The sequence below is a fragment of the Odontesthes bonariensis genome, chromosome 15, assembly GCF_027942865.1.
Source record: "Odontesthes bonariensis isolate fOdoBon6 chromosome 15, fOdoBon6.hap1, whole genome shotgun sequence".
NCBI lineage: Eukaryota > Metazoa > Chordata > Actinopteri > Atheriniformes > Atherinopsidae > Odontesthes > Odontesthes bonariensis.
In genome coordinates this window covers 32,276,753-32,298,859 of record NC_134520.1, presented here as the reverse complement: position 1 = coordinate 32,298,859, position 22,107 = coordinate 32,276,753, and the positions used below count along the sequence as shown (strand labels likewise).

The 22,107-nt window shown below is 39.7% G+C and overlaps 2 protein-coding genes across 4 annotated transcripts; both read right to left on the bottom strand.

The window, feature by feature from the left end:
* Positions 1-232: 232 nt before the first annotated feature.
* Positions 233-5,939, bottom strand: LOC142399911 (THAP domain-containing protein 6-like). Of its 2 annotated transcripts, XM_075484472.1 has the most exons (6): positions 5,615-5,939; positions 5,290-5,482; positions 4,952-5,053; positions 4,131-4,341; positions 1,119-1,442; positions 233-829 (listed from the first exon to the last, which is right to left on the bottom strand). In XM_075484472.1, exons 1-6 carry the CDS (start codon positions 5,692-5,694, stop codon positions 810-812), a joined length of 930 nt encoding a protein of 309 aa, XP_075340587.1. In that variant the 5' UTR covers positions 5,695-5,939; the 3' UTR covers positions 233-809. The 2 variants fall into 2 exon arrangements, with proteins under 2 accessions (XP_075340587.1, XP_075340585.1); XM_075484470.1 differs by having other exon boundaries at positions 233-1,442.
* A 229-nt stretch (positions 5,940-6,168) lies between these two features.
* Positions 6,169-17,860, bottom strand: LOC142400785 (uncharacterized). 2 transcript variants are annotated; one of them, XM_075485994.1, is made up of 5 exons: positions 17,542-17,859; positions 14,361-14,768; positions 13,476-13,895; positions 10,009-10,188; positions 6,169-8,551 (listed from the first exon to the last, which is right to left on the bottom strand). In XM_075485994.1, exons 1-5 carry the CDS (start codon positions 17,726-17,728, stop codon positions 6,567-6,569), a joined length of 3,180 nt encoding a protein of 1,059 aa, XP_075342109.1. In that variant the 5' UTR covers positions 17,729-17,859; the 3' UTR covers positions 6,169-6,566. The 2 variants fall into 2 exon arrangements, with proteins under 2 accessions (XP_075342109.1, XP_075342110.1); XM_075485995.1 differs by having other exon boundaries at positions 8,439-8,551; positions 10,031-10,188; positions 17,542-17,860.
* Positions 17,861-22,107: the final 4,247 nt, after the last annotated feature.

Sequence of the window (22,107 nt, the reverse complement as noted above, 5' to 3'; positions counted from 1 at the left end):
TTCTCCTGCTGCATTTTCAGCCTCAGTCTCCCTCTTTCTCCTGACACTCCTCAGAAACTTTGAACATCCTACATCAAATGAAGTCTCAGTGAGCATCTTTCTCCCATCCTCTTCATCTGTATCTCTTTTTGGGACCCTTCATGCCAGCTGCCAAGGCAGCTGGAATGGGTAAATTGGTTATGATTTTAGAGGAATGATCAAATAAATCTGGCAGAAACTCAATGATTCCTGAAGTTATTTATTTACAGAGATGATCCTGGTTGTAAAAAAAACAGCGAAATTATCAGTGCTGCAACACTGACTGTAACAAAGACACAAACAAAAGTCCTTACATCTGTTATTCGTCCTGGTGTTTGTACAAAAAAAACAATATATAATTAATATTCAGTCCGAACAAGCTGAACAGAGAATCCCACACCGTGCCATCATACATCAAGCCTACAAGTAACTTCTTCTCTGCAGTGATAAAACCACTGACTGTGGCCCCAGTAGCTACATATGAAATTAAACGATTACACTTAAAATATATACAGTTCACCTGCTGTGGCATGAATGCACAGTCTGACACATTCCTCCTGGTCCGCATGGACTTGAATCAAATGTCTCGAGTGGGATTGCTGCAAAGACTATTGTCATGAGGTTTTGAGAATTTCTCATGGCTGTTTTAATGTTGTTCTGGAGGCTGAACATCATCGTTATTGGGCTTTTTGAAGAAACTTCGGACACTCAGCTGCCGTGACTTTTTTCCGTGTGAACCAACGAGGTCATGCATCAAGAGAGCATTACTATGCTCCCTCGCCACCAAGTGGTCAGGGGTGTGAATTGCAATCTGTCAAAATGACAGATGGCCTTTAGATTTTTCCATCACCGTCTTAAAAAAAACAGTCAACGACGGACAATATTCAGTTAAATCGACCCCTGGTATGCATATACATACATAAATACATAGTTATGCACATATATATATACATACTTTAGACTTTAACTCCTATTCTCTATCACATACACCCTCAGGTTTACTCTACGGTTCTTTTTAAAAATATATACAATTCTCACGAAAACCTAGCCACAAAACACACGACTCTTCTGTTCATTATTGCCGTGATTGTATAACATACCTATTCTTCGTAGCTTTATTTGCGGTGTCCACATCTGTAGCGTTTCCAGCAGTTTGCTTCCCAACTCATCTCGACTTTCAGCTTGAGGAGATGAGGGAGGGAGGAGCTGCTCACTCATAGAGTCTGTCTCACTGTGGTCCCTTTGTTCATCAACAGGCGACACTGGCAGTTCTCCCTGTTGAGTGGTGAAGAGTTTATCCAGATCCTCCTTAATTTGCTGGGGTTCTGGTTCCTCCTGGTTAAAATTGGAGCTTTCCTCCTGGTTACACACACCTTGGTCAGCAAGAGTCTCCTTTTCCTTGAAAATATGCTGCTGGGGAAAGTCTTTAGAGACAAAGAAAAACATTTATTTATGTAGAAAACAGAAATGTAAGCAAATATACTGTAAACCCCAAGTCGAGATCTACAGTGTTGAGAGCCGCAGCCTGAGGAGATGGAAACAAACAGTCAATACAAGCCATCAAACAACACCTACAAGCTGTCGGCTCTGATTAGAAATCTGTGGAAGTGTGAAGTCTACATGGAAATCCTTATTGATCCATATTTGAGGAGGATAACATCCGACACCTGCACCTCCACAGTCCCTTTCTATATGAAATGCTGCATGGATACAACAATACAGCGATGCCAGGTCAGAACTGAAGACGGGCACCAGGGGCGCCGAGGAGAAGTTCACAGGAAGTGGAGTTAAAGCCACTTTGGCAGCTCAGACCCCCGACATGTAAACAGCAGTGACATGAGGGCTCATTCAAAAGATGATTGTTAAAACTAAACTGAGATGCTTTTACTTTCCATGACTGCTAAATGCTGCAAATGCGACATGCTAATTTACAAATGCATTCAATATCAAGAGCAGTTGGTTAAATATGGGAGCTACACACTGATGCACCTGGAAACCAACAGAATTCTGGATGTTCAGGCTTCTACAGGGAAGCTTTTCACTGTCTGTACAGCGAGCAGCCTCACATCTCTGTGTGCAGCTGCAGTTATTTGGTTTTCCTCTGGAGCAGGGAGGTAGGTGCCAGTGTCCTCATGAAGAAAATGACTCAAGAGGTCTGGATTTTCTAGAGTCCAAACACTTAAATGTGGAGTAGATGTAGAAAAAAAAATAAAAATAAATTCCTGCATTGAAACAGAAATCGGAGAAATGCAATTTCTACATTTTTTTAAAAATATTTAAATTACACCTACTTCGATTACATGTAAACCTAGATACATCTCAAAGAAAATATGCTATTCTCTCGTTCTTTTAAGGTCATTATTGTATTCCAAACCTATTTTATGTGCAGCGTTTGAGGTTTCCAGCAGTTTGCGCTGTCGATCGATCGCTTCTTCGTATTTTACAGTTATTTTTTTCAAACTCTGAATATTTCCTGAGCAGCAACTGTTAGCCGCTGGCTGATAAGATCTTTCAGATGCTGGACTGAAGACTTCGTTTTACTGACATACTGATTTAAGACACAACAACTATCTTCGAACTAAATACATACATACAGAAGATAAATGTTCATTTTTGTCTGATTATTATCGGTGGATGGCAAACAACCTTAATGGCGCACTACTGCCACCAACTAGTAAAGAGTATGAATCGGGACAGCCAGCTTGAGACTATGTACACACGTAACCGGGTATTTTTAAAACCGAATATTTCCCCCCCTCCGTTTATAAAATAATTTGTATCCACATTACAGTATGGCAACCCGACCGAAGCCCTGAAACTGAAAGTCGTGGAAAATGAGAGGGGGAAATCCACTGTGTGGAAACGCTTTAAGCTATAATGGATTATGGTGGATAATGGTGCGCTGTCACCAATGTGTATTTACTGATTAGGGTGCGCCGTCTTGCGTTGGTCACTGGTCTCGGGCTTCCGGCGGGCTCGGACACAAATATTTTAATTAATCTCGGGCTCGGGTTGGATTTGAGAACTTTTCTGTCGGTTGAGGGCCGGGCTCGGACAGAAAAATCCGGCCCGAGCCAGGCTCTAATCCACATTACCTCGTTTTCGAAAAAAAACACCTTCCACACATAACCGAACATCTGCGTTTTCACCTCGTCTTGACAACCCAAATGCATTTGCTGTTTTGCGCAATCTGCCCTCAGCTAAATAATAAAGTGTGCATGCAACTTTTTTGAGCACACTGACAGGTGATATCGCATGACAGTGGACTGCCCCTCGATATGAGGACGTAATAATTCCGACAGCGACAGGACTGAGGACCGGGAAATGCGGAAATTGTCACGCCATTCCTCTGGGAGTACGACTTGGGCGTGTAAAATCAAGGCAGTAAACAGCGCCTGCACAATAATAACCACCACAGTTCTGAAGGCATCCATGCTTCTTCAGTAAACAAAGGTCGCACGTTTGATGTCAGAGCAGATTTGTTGATGTTTTGGCGCATATTGTGATGTTCGAAAACGCAAAACTCTGGTTATCTCTGTGTACACGCAAATGCATAAACGGAGTTTTCAAAAATCTTCACTTTGCCCGGAGTTTTTCAAAATATTCGTTTATGATTCGTTTTCATGTGGATGACAGGTCCAAACGTAGAAAAATATATTAGTTTTAGCAAATACCCAGCTACGTGTGGATGAGGCCTGAATCACCAATATTATTGTTTTTTTCTTGATTATAAAATTCACATCTACCCAAGTCATGCTTACCCGTTATACATTGTGTACCATTCAGCCCAATAAGTCCCAATCTAAGTGTTGATATTATCCTATAATATCTTGTTTCTTCTAGTTCACCTCACTTCTCCCAACAACAACTATCTTGGAGCTAAATACATCCATCCATTTTCTATACCCGCTTAATCCAACTGGCAGGGGGGCTGGAGCCTGTCCCAGCGGTCATCGGGCGAGAGGCGGGGGACAGGTCGTCAGTCCATCACAGGGCCACACAGGGACAAACGAGACAAAACAACCACACACACACTCACTCCTAGGGCCAATTTTAGAGACATAAATACATACATACACACATAGACATAATATAATATCAATTTATTTTACCTGAGTGGAAGTCAAGCTTTTCTTTCAACTCCTTATTTATAGGGTTCTTTTTCTTCAGATCTTCCAAAAGACTCTTTATGGTTTTCTCTGCTCTCCGTTCTCGGGCCTTTGCCTTTTGCTTCTCCCGCTCTAGACTCTTCACTCTAGCCAAAGCTTTACTGAGTCGGGCCTTTAGATGAGTAGGAGAATTGGGAAATGCGTAGGAGTGGTCCTAGTAGAAAGAAGGATGAAAATATGTTCACTGATGTTTATATCATACCACTCACAGTTGTGTGGTGCATAGCACTGCACATGTGCAGGCACACTCTTCATTTCTTATCCGTAATTTCACTGCCAACACCATGACCGTGAGAAAGAGAGAAAGGGTGCGTTTGTGTATGTGTGTATTTATTTATTGATAAATATACACACATGTCTAATACACAAATGTCTACATTAAAAATGTAGACATTTTTAAATCCAGGTTAAAAACATTTCTTTTCTCATGTGTCTATGCATGAAATCTGCACGATATCTTTTAACTTATCTTGACTGTTGCTTGTTTTTAAATTAATTTAAATGATTTTATTTGTTTCTCTTTATATTCTTTTATGTATTTTAATGCTTCTTACACTCCCTGCTGCAATGCTTTTATTTTATGTGAAGCACTTTGAATTGTTTGTACACAAAATGTGCTATATAAATAAATTTGATTTGATACAAAAAGTGTAAATGTGAGTGTGTCTGAAAAGAGTTACAGAAAGGAAGGGAGAGCTTTTGATATGACCAGAGCCATGATGCTCACAGCTGTATGGGACATCAAATCGTCTACAAATACTCACATCACTGGGCTGAGGTTCACTTTCAGGGGAATGCTGAGAAAGGTCCACCGGTAGGCTCTCTGCAGCTTTCCTTGAAGTTTTTGCTTTCCTTGTCACTACAGGCTAAAATAAAAATAAACATAATACTGAAAAACAACTTCATTAAAAAACACTTGAAAAGGTTTTAGTATCCCACAACACAGTGTATTGCATTACACAATACATCACTAATTCCTAAACATCCAGAGGGAACTAACGGTAAAAAAAAAAACATGTTTAGCAAAGTGTGATATTAACTTTTGTTTTACATGTGAATCATAGACATCTCTATTAGGATGGAGAGTAAAAAATACACCTACTGTTTGGAGATGAGATGGGAAGTTTAAGACAAATGGGCTCGCACCATCTCTAAGCCTCACAGTCTGACCCGTCCTATCAAAATCCTCAGGCTTGAAGTGCTCACTACAGAGCTTTGACGACTGCGTCGCAACAAAACCCTCCCGTCTGATAGCAACTTCCCATTGCCTCCTCAAGCCTGCATCACTGGGAAACCTTCAAAATATGAAGAAGAAGAAAAGAAAACAGCAAGCGACAATGAGGAGTACCTCTTCGTGCAGTAATGGCATTAATTAACGTTAGTTACGATGAGATAATACTATATACAAACGTATTGTTCAATCTTACTTGTGAAAGGTAATCCCACGTGATTTGGTGTCAATGCTGCGCCGGTTATTGCAACCGTAAGCTGCACAAAACACAGGCATAGTTGCTCCGGTGCGAGCCTAAAGTGAGAAGACCCAACCAAGATGGCGGAAACGCTGGACTTCGCTCCAGAACGTCGTGTTCTTCTTCGTCTGATTATTATCGGTGGTTGGCAAACAACGTGATGGCGCCACCAGCTGGTAAGGGGTGTGGATTGGATCGGGACAGCTGGAATCACCATTTTTGTTTCTTCTTGATTATAAAATTCACGTCTACCCAAGTCATGTTTACCCATTATACATCGTGTACTATTCATCTCAAGTTGTCCCAATCTAAGTGTTGATATCATCTTATAATATCGTGTTCCTTCTAGTCCACCTCACTTCTCCCACGTTCCTTTAAACTCTATCAAGCTGTCTGTCTTTTCAGTTTTGCAGCTTTGGAGAATAAAGGCTGGGAACCACCAATACAGAGAACATAACAGTTTTTTGTTTAGAAAACACAGGAATTAAGATATTTTCATGTATTGCCACGGCTTTAATTTTTATCCACACTCAAATCAGAATAATTCAACCACAATGATAGTTTTGCTTATTTTTAATTCAGTAAATGGAGAGCAACATGAAATACAAACCTTCTCCAATATATCATTTAAAAAAATAAAATAAAACACAGACGCATGATAATCACCCCGTCTAAAACATCAACAAAATAATTCCCAAAAGCTTCTTACTATGATCATCAATCAAGGAAAGTCCAATTTTCATTTGCCAAGTAGAAAGTTTGAACATCCTAATGAGCAATTAAATCTTTTTGTTTCCCTTTTTTGTTTTTCTTGAACACAGAAACATAAATAAACTTATATAAGAACAGATTCAGTTTTCAGCCTGTGCATTCCTGCTTGTTTGGCCACCCAACTACCTTTTGACCAGGGCTATTCAGCAGCACAGCATTGTCTGAGGTGAAGGTTATAAAGTTTTTTTGCATTGAAGCACTTTCCACATTTGTCACAAGAATGAGGCATATACTGCGCGTGAGTTATCATATGAAGAGACAGACCAGAAGGATGCTCAAAAGCTTTACCACATATTTCACACAAATTATTTTTTTCAACGTGGTATTTTTTTACGTGCCGAAAAAGGGCCACTTCACACTGGAAAGATTTTCCACATTTGTCACAAGAATAAGGCCTAGGCACGTGCCTTTCAGAATGAATAGACAGAGAAAACGAACTTTTGAAACCTTTACCGCATATTTTACACAAAACTTTTTTTTCAGGGTCGTGTGTTTTTACATGTCCAACAAGGGAACTTTCAAGATGGAACGATTTTCCACATGTGTCACAAGAATAAGGCTTAGGCCCGTGACTTTTAGAATGAACAGACAGATAATAAGCACTATTGAAACTTTTACCGCATATTTTACACAAAACCTTTTCTTTAGGGTCGTGTGTTTTTACATGTCCAACAAGGGAACTTTCAAGATGGAACGATTTTCCACATATTTCACAAGAATACTGCATGGGAGCCTTACACTTCTTTTCCATGTGAAGATATAAAGGAATTTTTAAACTGAATCTTTTCCCACAGACATTACAGGAAAAACGCTTGTGAGTTTTAATATGAACACACAGACGACAACTACTTCTGAAACTTTTCCCGCATGTTGGACACGAGGTCCGTTTCTTACGGTCTTTGTAAGGTTTTCCATGCTCAATCAGAGAACTCTTAGATTTGAAAGATTTACCGCACACTTCACAAGAAAATGGTTCCTCCTCTTTGTGAGCCTTCATGTGTTGTAACAAAATGAATTTTTTTGTAAATCCTTTGCCACACTGCTCACAAACATAAGGTGTGCCGTTATCTGTGTGCCGTTTCATGTGGCAAGTCAATGCCCTTTGAGAGGTAAACCTATTCCCACAAATTGTGCAAGAAATCCACGTCTCACCTGTGTGCCGCTTCATGTGGCTAGCCAATGTGATTTCAGAGGTAAAACTTTTCCCACATATTGTGCAAGAAACCCGTCCCTTATCTCTGTGCTCTTTCATGTGGTCAGACAATGCACTTCTACTGGGAAAACTATTCCCACAAATTTTGCAAGGAAACTGTTCCTTATCTGTGTGTCGTTTCATGTGTCTAGCCAATGTAATTTCAGAGGTAAAACTTTTCCCACATCGTGTGCAAGAAATCGGTTCCTGATCCTTGTGCCTGTTCATGTGGCCACCCAATGCATTTTCAGAGGTAAAAGTTTCCCCACATATTGTGCAAGAACTCGGTTTCTGATGTTTATGCCTGTTCATGTGGTCAGCCAATATATTTAAGGAGGTAAAACCTTTCCCACATAATGTGCAAGGAAACAGCGTCACACCTTTGTGAGTTCTCATGTGATAATTCACTTGACATTTAAAAATGAAACCTTTATGGCAAATTGGGCAAGTATGCGGCCTGTCACTTATGTGGGTTTTTTTATGATTGTACAACTGAGCTTTGTTCTTCAACATTATTCCACAAATATCACATTTTTCGGGCCCTTGAACTGACTTTGACTTGGGAGTATGGACTACATCATTACTGGGATTTTGGAAACATGCAGCAACATGTTTTGGGTCTGTATTCAGTTCTGAATTTCTTAATGTTGCAGACTCCACATGATTGCTTCCCATCTGAACTGGACTTTGAGCTAAAGGTGGGGTGAGAGGGAGCACCTGCTCATTGATAGAGTCTGGTTTGCTGTGGTCACCTTCTTCATAAATAGGAGTTACCATAACAGCATCAGCCTCCTGTTTTGGTTCCTCTGCCTGCCGACTGTTGCAGAATTCCTCAAGGTCTTCTTGGTCCCGACTGGAGCACCCCGCCTGGTTCGAGAGCTGTTCATCAGTGAGAGTTTCATTTTCCTTTAAGTCTAGTTGTTGGGCAAAATCTTCAGAAACAAAAAGAGACATTTAAAAAAAAAAAAAAGTGATTAAAAGAAAACAGAAATGTGAGCATATCAAATAGATCTTCAAACATTATGAGTGATCTACAGTGATTGCAGTTACATACACAATTGAGTCAAGTTAGGTTTATACATTGACAAAACAATTTAATTGGACCATCAGAGTGTATGCAAAGTTGAGTGATCGAGACAATTGCTAAGGTATTCCTGACACTGTGGATTACATGAAAACTATCAGGACATGCTAATGTTTCAAATAGTTTCTGTGGGAGACCATCATATATTCAAATATGGCTGCATTTATAAAAACCTTTCCCACATAAGCCGCTTTCGGACAGACCGTTCTAAGAAAGTAGTTATCAGAACTACCCTCCTCGAATTTCGTTCTGATAACTATCCTTCCCCAGCGGAACTGTTTCAGTCTGCATTCGCATATGAGTCGGGACCTGATAGGGACTGATGCGCAGCGCGCAGCCGTCTGCTTCAGTGACGTGTTAGCCGTTTAGCGCTACATTCAAACACAAAACAAAATGGTAAAAGTAAGGAGAGTAGAAAAAACACCACCAAGAAGCTAACATGGAGAGCGGGGAGGCCACCGTGTTTATGGTCTGCATGATGGTGATATTAATCATGGACAATCACATCAGGCGTCTAATATCGAGGCTGGAAGAGCTCACAGAGAGAGTCAGGAGACGATACTTTATCATTTCATGAAGGAAGAAAGTAGAGCAGAGCGCTGCAGACAAATGAGACCAGTGTAAGTTTAACTTATTAAACACCCGCCGGTTGTGTCCGTGTATGAGGAAACATTTCAGCCGTGATAGCATGACATGGGGCGTAGCTACCGACCACCACACACCTCCGTCAGATCGTTCTATAAGAACCATGAAAAGACCCGACCTCGGAGAAGGAGCTAAATAGTTATAGGAACTAAGGGAGAAAGCCCCGAGTTCCTGTATGTCCGAACACGGGAGAAAACGGCCCCGCGGATTAAAAGGTTATTAGAACTGCCAAAGGTTCCTACAGTCCGAAAGCGGCTATAGTGTGCAAGGAAACAGCGTCACACCTTTGTGAGTTCTCATGTGATAATTCACTTGACATTTAAAAATGACGCCTTTGGCAAATTGGGCAAGTATGCGGCCTGTCACTTATGTGGTTTTTTTTATGATTGTACAACTGAGCTTTGTTCTTCAACATCATTCCACAAATATCACATTTTTCGGGCCCTTGAACTGACTTTGACTTGGGAGTATGGACTACATCATTACTGGGATTTTGGAAACATGCAACAATGTAGACTTGTTTGGGGTCTGTATTCAGTTCTGAATTTCTTAATGTTGCAGACTCCACATGATTGCTTCCCATCTGAACCGGACTTTGAGCTAAAGGTGGGGTGAGAGGGAGCACCTGCTCATTGATAGAGTCTGGTTTGCTGTAGTCACCTTCTTCATAAATAGGAGTTACCATAACAGCATCAGCCTCCTGTTTTGGTTCCTCTGCCTGCCGACTGTTGCAGAATTCCTCAAGGTCTTCTTGGTCCCGACTGGAGCACCCCGCCTGGTTCAAGAGCTGTTCATCAGTGAGAGTTTCATTTTCCTTTAAGTCTAGTTGTTGGGCAAAATCTTCAGAAACAAAAAGAGACATTTAAAAAAAAAAAAAGTGATTAAAAGAAAACAGAAATGTGAGCATATCAAATAAATCTTCAAACATTATGAATGATCTACAGTGATTGCAGTTACATACACAATTGAGTCAAGTTAGGTTTATACATTGACAAAACAATTTAATTGGACCATCAGAGTGTATGCAAAGTTGAGTGATCGAGACAATTGCTAAGGTATTCCTGACACTGTGGGTTACATGAAAACTATCAAGACATTCTAATTAGGGGTGGGCGATATGGGCAAAAAAAAATATCTCGATATTTTTTAGGATTTTCACGATAAAGATATTTTGACGATATTTAAGAAAAAAATTAAAACTTGCGTTAAGATCACAATAAAATGAACACAAGCATGCAAGTCTAAGCACACACGGCCGGTACAGTGAAACTGCAAATGGCTCATTAAATCAGTTATGGTTCCTTTGATCGCTCTACCGTTACTTGGATAACTGTGGCAATTCTAGAGCTAATTCATGCAAAACGAGCGCTGACCGTCGGGGATGCGTGCATTTATTAGACCCAAAACCCATGCGGGGTTCCTCTCGGGGTGCCCCGGCCGCTTTGGTGACTGATAACCTCGAGCCGTTTCTCAGGCTACTTCTCCCTACGGAGAGGGAGCCTGAGAAACGGCTACCACATGCAAGGAAGACAGCAAGCGTGCAAATTACCCACTCCCGACTCGGGGAGGTAGTGACGAAAAATAACAATACAGGACTCTTTAAATCCTTTAACGGGGATCAATTGAAGGGCAAGTCTGGTGCCAGCAGCCGCGGTAATTCCAGCTCCAATAGCGTATCTTAAAGTTGCTGCAGTGACGGCCCGCCGCGAGGCGAGCTACCGTCTGTCCCAGCCCCTGCCTCTCGGCGCCCCATCGATGCTCTTAGCTGAGTGTCCCGCGGGGTCCGAAGCGTTTACTGCAGGGGTTCAAAGCAGGGCGTGGCGCCGTGGTAAGGGCAGAGGACCACTGGCGCCGCACTTTATTGATTTTTGGCGATTGAAAAAAAATAATAAAATAAAAATATATATACAGTATATATGTATAGCCTATATCTCGATATTGCAAAATTACTAATCGTCAAAACAACATTCACGATAATTTCGCAAACGATACATATCGCCCTAACCCTAATTCTAATGTTTCAAATCGTTTCTGTGGGAGACCATCATACATTTAAATATGGCTGCATTTATAAAATCAGGACTTTATTAGAGTGGAGCGAGAGTCTGGGTATGAGTTTAAACATAGTCCTGATTGTTGGTATGCACCGATTCACTTTTTTCAACTCCGATACCGATATCTGAGGTTTAGTGTCGGCCGATACTGATCCAATACAGACACAGAAAAACAGCGCAGAATTATGGTAACAAACGGTAAGTTTCATTGTGTGGAAAAGACTGGGATCATTCTTTTGTGCAAGGCAACATCAGACCAACCCTAAACATCCATTACAAAAGTATCTGAACAAAACAATAGCTTCTCTAGCTTGGTAAAAACTCAAAAAAAAACCCGAGGTAGTCCCAATTTAACAAGTTTTTCACCACTAAAGGGGGCAGAAGACCCTTGGATGAATGGCAATCCACTAAGAGAACATTTCAAGATTTTGCTGTGTTGAGGCTTTAGTTACACACATAGTGGGTCTACTTGATGAGAGTAATTCGATTATAGCCATAGGGTTATGCTTCTTATTTGAGCAAGGGTAATTATCCTTGGATATATGGCTGTGAATGAATTGAATCGTTGGTACAAAGCACGTCATATACGTATGATAGGTGGCGCTGTACCCATTTCAACTATTGCTAATAGAGCCACTTCCTGTTGACCGCTTCACCACCAACAACAACAAACTCAGGCATTGGAGAAAGATGGAGAACGCAGAGCAAGATGAAGCTACGTCCCTCTACATTTGGCCTGTGATGAGCTGCTTGTTGCACAAACGCGACGCACAACGACGCATTCTCCATCGCGTTGTTTGTTTCTTTCCGACGGCGACAACAACAGTAATATCAGTCTTATTGTAATTTAGCCCTTAATCCGATTTTTTACAGTGCCATGTAACCCCACTGACTGACTCAGTGTCAGTGATCTGCTCAAGGAGATTTCTCAAGCTCTCAAGCTCAGGCTTACGCATCCCTTGGCAAAGCAAATGTGTTTGCCATAAACCAAAGGTCTTCAACAGGGGGTCCGCGGAGGTACTGCAGGGGGGGTCGCGAAATCTTTGGTTGATTAGACGATTTTTAACATTTAAAAAAAAAAAAAATATATATATATATATATTTTTTTTTCAAACAGTTTTTTCTCACAAATTGTGTGCAAACGTGTGCCATCCACAGATGGTTTGAGGACTCATTGTCCCATCTACATGCATGTTTAAAGTTAAAATCTGTGGATTATTTGAATAGCTCAGTGTTGTATGCAAGATATTTGTTTATAAATGGCAGTGGCACGGCCACCCTGTACCTTGCACATGTTTAAAATAAAAACATGAATATATTAACCTGTGTATTATTTGAATAGCTTAGTATTGAATGTACAATAACAGAGCAGCTATGTTCATACACGGCACTAGGCCCTGTTAAATATAAAACACAATTGTATGCCATATAAATAGTAGGGGGGTCCCTGCTCCAACTCTCCATCAGTTTGGGGGTCCCTGGCCTGAAAAACGTTGAAGACCCCTGCCATAAACGGTATTCAGATTGCAATTCTGCTGCCATAATGCGACAAGCGAAAAAAAAGTAAAAATTAAAAAAATTTTTAATTAAAATTAATAAAAAATTAAAATCGGCCGATTGTCAATAATACCTGAAAACGAATTTTCTTCGATATCGGTACCGATACAAATATAGGATAGGTGCATCCCTATTTAATTGTAATTTCTAATGTGTATCATCTTCTGACAAAAGAAACAGAAGAATAAGTGAATGAGAGCAGCTTCATTGGGGTTTAATCTGTATCAATATGTACTTATAATTTACTGCTACAAAAAATGCAAATCTATTCAACAATAGGGATTGTGCTGCGTGCCTAGGCTATCTCGACTTGTTCCGAGTCTACTTAAACAGTTACTTGACCATCAACTATATCATTTTGGGTGTATTAGTCTGATTTGAAGAGCTTTTTATATTAAAAAATATATGTATTTAAAAGTCTAACACACTCATTTCTCTAATATGAATTAAACATGGTTAGAGTTGCCCCCTGCTAAACCAAAGGCTGAGCTGAGGAAGCATGCATGCAATACTTACTTAGGTCAGATTTGCATGGACTGCTGGATATGGGAGAGTCGTCTGCATTGTTACAGATACTTTGTAGACTGTTATGTTCTGTTTTCTTCTTCAGTTCTGATTTTTTTACGGATCCACAGTATGCATGCTGACTTCCCAACTCATCCAGAATTTCCGTCAGAGGACAGGGGAATAAGAGGTCATAACTGAGAGAACCTGATTCACTGTGGTCACTTTCTTCATCAAATTGAGTCTCCATAATATCATCAGCCTCCTGCTTTAGAACAAGCTGCTCTCCCTGCTGACTGTTGCAGAGTTCCTCAGTTTCTTCTTTAATACACGGAGGCTCTGGTTCTTCCAGGCTGGAGCACCCCACCTGGTTCCAGAGCTGTTCATCAGCAAAAGCTTCATCTTCCTTTAAGTCAAGTTGCTGTGGAAAATCTTCAGGAACAAAAAGACACATTTTCATAAATGGGATTAAAAGAAAACAGAAATGTGAGCAAATAAAAGATATTCAACCACTGGCAGTGATCGACAGTGATTACAGTTATATATACAATTAAATTAAGCTATGTTTATACTTCAACAAAACTTTTTAAATTGGACCATTGGAATGTATGCAGGGAAGAGAAAAAAAAAAGGAAAAAAGAATATGGAGCGTTGGGGATTGTGCAGCATGCCATGGCTAACTTGAGTCTAGTTGAGCATCTACATGCAAGAGTTTTTTGACTGCCAACTACATTATTTTGGGTTTGTTAATCTGGTTTTGAGAGTGAGATTTTATACAAAGAAATACATTTTAAAACGTGTAACAGAATAATTGTTTGTAATATGAATTAAACATGGTTAGAGTTGCCCCCTGCTAAACCAAAGGCTGAGCAGAGCAAGCATGCATGCAATACTTACTTAGGTCAGATTTGCATTGACTGCTGGATATGGGAGAGTCGTCTGCATTGTTACAGTGACTTTGTAGATCGTTGTGTTTTGTTTTGGTCCTCAGCTCTGAGTCTATATGCTTGATTCCAAACTGATCTTGACTTTCAGCTATAGGAGAGTCGGGAGAGAGGAACTCCTCATCCATAGATTCTGATTCACTGTGGTCACTTTCCTCATAAATAGGAATCATTATGGTATCAGCCTCCTGCTTTAGAGGAAGCTGCTCTGCCTGCTGAGTGGTGCAGAGTTTTTCCAAGTCCTCTTCAGTCTGCAGGGCCTCTGGTTCTTCATGGTACAGACTGGAGCTCCTCTCCTGGTTACAGTGCTGCTGGTTAGCAAGAACCTCCTTTACATTGAAGTAATGTTGCTCTGGAAAGTCTTTAGGGGGACAAAAAGACAATCTTATTAATGTGATTATTGGAGAATAGAAATGAAAGTAAATACATTGGAGTTTAAATCATACATAGTAAGCTAAACTGTCAATCATGTTTTTATGCTTTTATTATGTTCTTTATTTCTCATGTAAGGTGACCTTGGGTGACCTGAAAGGTGCCTCCAAATTAAATGTATTATTATTATTATTATTATTATTATTATTCTCGCTTTGCTAGAACAGGTGGTGCCCCCTTAGAACAAACAGCTGTTTCAGAAGATTTTAAGTCGCAAAATTTTTTTTTTAAAGTGACCTGTTACTACGGTTAAGGTCTGATGAAGAAAGTTATGTAATTATAACCATATATACATATATATATATATATATATATATATATATATATATATGTCTGTGTGTGTTCTGGTGTATATACTAGGTTGGGGACATAATCGAGTCCACTTGACTCACAGGCTTCTCTAATGGCCATGAGGGTTATTGATGACATTCAATCTGCATAGACTTAGATTTTTTTTTTTTTTTACATGGGGATTCCTACCTGCTTTAGACAGTTTGAGGGAGGGGCAGGTGATAGACAGAGTCAGTCCTCCATCTGTAGCTAGGGTTGTATCCCCCAAACAAACAGCTGCAGTTTGAAAACTCCAAGTAGCATCAGAAAAATTCTCAAAGACTAAGGATCAGAAGGGACTGCTGATGGCATTTATGTCATTTTCATTAAGTTATTGTGTCATGTACATTTTTTTGGCACAAGGCACATGTTCTTGTTTCTTGATTTTAAGTAAAAAAAAAAAAAAAAATATATATATATATATATATATATATATATCTCAAACCTATTTTAACAGCTTTATGTGTATTGTGTATTATTATTATACTATTATGTGTATTTATGCTGCTCCTATGTCCGACATTTTTTTTTTAATGGCAGTTTTAAAAACTTGATTTTAGAAGGAGATGAGGCGACCTGGGTATAAAAAAAAAAAAAAAGATTTCACAGGTTTACCGCAAGGGGGAATGATTGTTGTGAGTCTAGCCTATCTGACTAAAACCAGAGCTATAGAGTAATAATACAGAGTTGCGACACGCTTTGAAGTCGCCGCTAGGGCTGTCACGTGGTTCATGTGAGCCTCCGGAGTTCCAAACATCACAGCGCTGTCAGTCAGTTTGAACGGGTCTTAGCGTGAAGGAGCACAAAAACGATAACTTTAACATTTACGACGCAATTTTCGGTAAATATTGACCCATAATGTGCATTGATCACTTCACTGACGATGTATTTTATCAACGTTTTTCTTTTTTGGAGCGGCAGAGACACATTTATAACCATTTTAAATCCTAGAGGTTACCCCTGTGTCCTAGCAGGGGGCAGCTACCTTGTCCTCCTTTATACTGAATCATGCCAGTGGTCCAGCTTACCTTCAGATCTACATCCTTCAACAGAGCCTGATGTTACTGTCTGTTCCCAGGATCTACTCCTGTTGTCCCAAACAGCCCATCTGTAGAAGATGTCATTCAGTCTGTCTGTTCTCTCTGGTGTCAGATGGACAATGAGCCCCCCCAGCGACCCGACCAACGGATTCAGCGGGTATAATGGATGGATTAAAATATGAATTTAACTTTTTTCTGGTTAAAACCATATTAAATGACTAAATAAATGTGTCAGTTGTGAACAAAAATAAACAAAACAGATTTAAACCAAACATTTTATTGGAAAATGTCATCATGGAAAATGTAAAACAAGCCTTAATAAAGAAGTTATTTTACTGCTATTTATACTGTTTGGTAGATTAATCTGCAACAATGAACTGTATTTGATCAAATTTAAGCGTTTGGACATTGTAGAAATCGGCTGAAGCCCTAATGAGGGTTGATCCATGTCAGCATGACAGCAGCGAGCACCACATCTGCTGACCTCCCTAACAACAACAACAGAGAAATGAATAAATTCATTATCACAGCTGCAAAGTCATGCATGAAAAAAACTTACTTAATTAAAGAACAGTCAGCTAATGCCTCACTATGCCAAAAATGTTGTAATTTAATCAATTTACCGGAGAAAATACGTCAGAAATACCAAACATTTATTAAATGTATTATTACTATAGGCCTATATAGTATTTTGGTAATGTTTTAAAACCTAACAAACAAAACAACTTTACATAATGTCACCTGACAATAAAAAGTTAACGGACTTTAGTGAAATGATCACGTTAATTACCTCACGTTAGCCTACATTACATTTTTAACATCAACACCGATATTTCATGCTAACCAAATGTAAAAATAACGATATCTAAGAGTATACTTCTGATAGATAATGCTTAAAAATGTAAAAAAAAAAAACGTTTAAAATGCTGTTATTTTATTAACTTACCAGTAATTGTTCTTGACGGGTAATTGAGGTTAACGGAGCTGCGTCTCTTGTTTGGAACTCTGGGCGTCTCCGTGACCCACGTGACTTCCGCATTCCTTTCTTTCTATAGAAGTCTATGGGAGTGTCGCCACTCTCTCTTTTTACACCACTCTGACTAAAACAAACTGCATCACCACAGCAACCTGTCATTCTGTACAAACTGGACCTCATCTTTTCTCTATGAAGCAACGATAACCGATTACTATTCCCGATCGAGGGACACGTGGGGTTATATTCGTGACGGAAACGGGAGAATATTCAGAACGCACAATAGTAACGTAAATCCAGCTATATTCAACAGAAAACATAATTTACTCAATCATTATCGCCATTATTGTATTACTTACCTATTCTGTGTAGCTTTATTTGGGGTTTACACGTCTGTATCACTGTAAAGGCTTCCAGCAGTTCGCGCTGACGGTGGATCTCTTCCTCGTATCCATCTGTTATTTTTTCAAACTCTGCCAATATTTCTTCGGCCACAGCAGTTAGCCGCTCTCTCATAAGAACTTTCAAACTATAAATTGAAAACATAGTTGCTAAAATACAAAAACACAAAGAAGATAACAAGTCATTTTTTTTCTTTTTCTTCTCGTGCTTTTCGTTTTTCTTCTTCTTCGTCTATTTCCTTTTTCGTGAGTTTTATTGATGTTTGTCAAACTATGACACGACACAGTATCGCCACCCCGTGGTGTGAACTGGGAACTAAAATAACATTTTTAAAGCAAACCACTGTTTTCTCTTCTGCGCACATCATCTCTCCCACTTTCCTTTTCATTTTTGTAAAATCAACACCCTTTATCTGATTTAATTTTTTTCTTTCTTTAATTTCTTCTTAGCTCTTTCAGCTTTTTTGACACAGTTTTTTTTTTCTGCAGTAACAATGAAGAAGACCTTTACTGAACTCACTCTGTGAAGGCCACACTGTCACTTACATTGACTTTCCTGAATATTTACCACTAGCTGTTGTAAACTAAATCACTCATAGTCAAAAAGTGTTGTATTCCAATTATTTGTACTCTGTCAGAACATAAAATGTTTATCTCTAACCAAAACTGTAAATATATTTTGTATTTTTGAGCAGCAGCAGTTACTTCCTCATGGATAACATCTCTGTCACTGAACTGAAGGCATTTTTACTCGTATTTGATTGATTTCTGTGTGAGTTTTCATGTGTGCAGGCAAATGACAACTCACAGCAAAACTTTTCCCACATGTCCTGTGTGAAATGTCATGTCCTCAGTCATTTTACCATTGAAAGTAAAGCTTTTATGGCATACTGTGCAAGTATTCCTGTGTGAATTTTGTAATGATTATTATGGTATCTTCTTTATAAGGTTTTACCACAAACATATAATTTTTGTAAACGTTTTACTTGTGTCAGAATCACAATGGGCATTGGAGGGTTGTCTAAGTTGTTTGTTTTGGTTTTGTCTTCAGTTCTGAATCTTTTATCAATCCAGAACCCACATACTTGCTTCTCATATGATCTTGACTTTCAGCTAAAGGAGAGCAGGGAGTGAGCCTGGTTCACTTTGGTCACTTTCTGGTTACACTAGTTTTGTTGTTACACCATTGAACCATTAAACCTTTTTCTTTTACTGGCTATTGTGAAGTTATTGTGTAGTGATTGTTATGTTGTCTCTTACGTTTTCATGTAAACTTGAGGCTTCAAAAAATTTACTTTTAACCCACGATAACTGCTAAAGTGACACATAGACAAAAGAGAGAGATTAAATCACTGTTTGATCCCTCAACAGACCTGAGCGGTTGACAGTGAATGTGATGCGTTGTCAGCTGATGACCACCAGATGGCGCTGTAAGCTCCCATTTCCTCCGAGCAGAACTGATTTTACGTGGCTGAATGCTTTTTGTATGAATGCGTCATGGTCATATAGAAATACGTAAAAAAAAAAAAAACGATTGACTAATCAAATGACTTGAGTAAACCTGCACAAAATTGTCTAAATACTGCACACAATACTGCTCAGTCATAGTAAAAACATCCATTTAAGATGTATTTGCCCTAATTCATGTATGAAATTCTGACATTGGGGATTTACATGTACATCCACAGATTCACAGGCACACATGTAACACACTTCAAAACAATCCAATGAAAAACAACAGAGGCTTTGTTTCCATCTGGAGGGACTCCTCCAGGCTTTTTCTTTCTGGAGTTCAGCCCAGTGAGTAAATAAGTGAGATTGAGATCACAGGCCTGGTCATTACTGAGCGATGCATTAAATCCTCAGCTGTAAATAATGTGATAGCTTGCTGTGCAGGGCTCAGAGTCATCTGCTGGAACTGGCATCTGTCTTTTTTATAAATTGACTTAATTTCTCTCATCACTCACTCTATCCCTCACAATGAGTGAACTTTGTGAACATGCAGCGTGATTATTACACTCAAGTTGCTCCGGTGAAAGAGTGAGACGGTTCCTCAGAAGCAAAGCTCTACAAAACCTCCCCACCCCCACCGGACTTCACAGCTCAGGTCAGGGTGCTCCACTGAGAGGCAGAGGGAAACCACAACATCACCACCGGGGCTTCACAGTAACGCACAAATCAGCAGCTTTATAAGTCAGGCAGGAAGTAAACACTCAAAAACATATGAGAGGTTTGATGCAGGTACATTCATCTACCAATGATGGCTTTTCATTAAAACATTTTAAGAGAATCAGATCTTCAGTATGAGATAAACTGCTCTGCAGACATTTACATTCAAACTTCTCAAAGGTAACAAACATTGTGGAAAAAACACACACTCAGGCAAGGTAAATAAAGTCTCTATTTTGTGTGTTTATCCAAGCAATGGGATATGGGAGGGTTTTGATACCATCAAGGCTTGACACTCTGAGAAAAGCCAAAGAATTTACAAAGAAACATTGACTAATACTGCCGGAACACAGCCACAGCGTGACGGGAGGTTTCACAACAGCAGAGAAGCAAAAACTAGAAATTGCAACCAGATACTAACAGAAAATTTTTTGTTAACATGCAACATATTCCAAAAAAGTTGGGATGGGAAGAATTTAGAGCAGGGGTCTTCAACGTTTTTTAGGCCAGGGACCCCCAAACTGATGGAGAGTTGGAGCAGGGACCCCCCTACTATTTATATGGCATACAATTGTGTTTTATATTTAACAGGGCCTAATGCCGTGTAGAAATATAGCTACTCTGTTATTGTACATTCAATACTAAGCCATTCAAATACACAGGTTAATATATTCATGTTTTTATTTTAAACATGTGCAAGGTACAGGGTGGCCGTGCCACTGCCTTTTATAAACAAACATCTTGCATACAACACTGAGCTATTCAAACAATCCACTTATTTTAACTTTAAACATGCATGTAAATGGGACAATGAGTCCTCAAACCATCTGTGGATGGCACACGTTTGCACACAATTTGTGTGAAAAAACTGTTTGAAAAAAAAAAAGAAATGTTAAAAATCGTCTAATCAACCAAAGATTTCGCGACACCCCTGCTTTACCTCCGCGGACCCCCTGTAGAAGACCTCTGATTTAGAGCCAGTAATGAGTTCAAACAAAGTACAATAATGATTTTCATGGGTGCTAATGATTTTCTCACACATTTGTTTATCACCAAATGTGTGAGAAAATCATTGAATTGTTTAGAAAGAAAGATTACAAGGGATTTGCATATTTCTCCCCCTATGGAGGCATCTGGGATGGAGCGTCCCACGGTGGAAACGTGTGCTGTGGTCAGAGCGATCAGTGTTCCAGATCTTTGTTGGAAGAAATGGAGCAAAGAGCAGAAGGAGCATCCAGACTGCTGTCAGCAACCAGTCCCTGCAGCCAGGCTCTGGGAGGGGATGGGGTTGGATCAGAGCTCCTGGCAAAGCTCGTTTCCACTTCTGTGATGGCAGCATTAATGCAGAAAAGTTCACTGAGATTTTACAGCAACATATGCTGCCTTCAAGACCACATCTTTTCCAGGGACGTCCGTGCATTTTTCAACAAGACGATGTAAAATATCATTCTGCACACATTCCAAAGGCACAGCCGAGGAAGGAAAGCAATGCATACGACTTCCAACGATTTCTTCTCAAAGATCGTACCAAAGAGCTGTTTTCAAATATAGATTCCATCATCTGTGACAACCATAGAACAGCACAATAAACAGGGCACCTCAGGGCTAAACCTCAATTATTACGACATGTCTGCATCCTTCCAGTTGTTTGAGAAAGCTGGTTACCCAGTGGATTAGGTGAGCTGACAGGGGCTGTGTTTTGGTCAGAGACTGAACTACACCTTCCCGATTGCAGCAGTTCCAGTGCTGGTTCGGAGCCAGGGCTTTGACATGCGTTTATGTAGCCAAAGAACTGGAAAACAACATAAAAGATAAATAAGTAAATAAATAAAATATTATAAAACCATCTCAACAAACAACAGATTTGACAGACATTTTAAAGAAAGAGCCATGTGTGTGCAGTCAAAGCAGCAGTGTAAGCTCAGGAAGTTGTTGTTCCTCACCTTTAGTGTTTAAATATCGCTACCCTACGCGCTGTACAGAACAACATTTACAGTTCTTTGCAACTGCATTTGAAAGTATTCTACATAATATATCAGTTTGATACCAGCATTAGGATTTTCCCCTGTACATCATGTGTTATGTTTTGTAATATTGAAAACCAGCGGATCCCCACAACATTGTGATCTGAGCCCCTTACTGGGAAGCTGTCGGTCACTCAACTATCACAATATGTCGCAAACGTTGAGATGACTCAGCCGCTTGGACGTTTTCATGACAGTCATTCATCTACATAATTGTGCATGAACAATTACCTGCAGCTGAATGCAGGAAAAGACAAAAGACTAAACAGCTCCAGCACATATGCAGCACAGCTCCACCCACCATCCCACCTGCATTAATAATAAAACCACT

What these genes read in the sequence shown, in the direction of transcription:
- LOC142399911 (XM_075484470.1), bottom strand. Translation starts at nt 5,694, where the DNA reads ATGCCTGTGTTTTGTGCAGCTTACGGTTGCAATAACCGGCGCAGCATT. An exon ending in TCCCATCTCATCTCCAAACA is followed by an intron (nt 5,054 to 5,289) that starts GTAGGTGTATTT and finishes TTTTTATTTTAG; the next exon opens with CCTGTAGTGACAAGGAAAGC. An exon ending in GTGAACCTCAGCCCAGTGAT is followed by an intron (nt 4,342 to 4,951) that starts GTGAGTATTTGT and finishes TCTTTCTACTAG; the next exon opens with GACCACTCCTACGCATTTCC.
- LOC142400785 (XM_075485994.1), bottom strand. Translation starts at nt 17,728, where the DNA reads ATGTTTTCAATTTATAGTTTGAAAGTTCTTATGAGAGAGCGGCTAACT. An exon ending in AATAAAGCTACACAGAATAG is followed by an intron (nt 14,769 to 17,541) that starts GTAAGTAATACA and finishes GTCCCCCTAAAG; the next exon opens with ACTTTCCAGAGCAACATTAC. An exon ending in TCAATGCAAATCTGACCTAA is followed by an intron (nt 13,896 to 14,360) that starts GTAAGTATTGCA and finishes TTGTTCCTGAAG; the next exon opens with ATTTTCCACAGCAACTTGAC.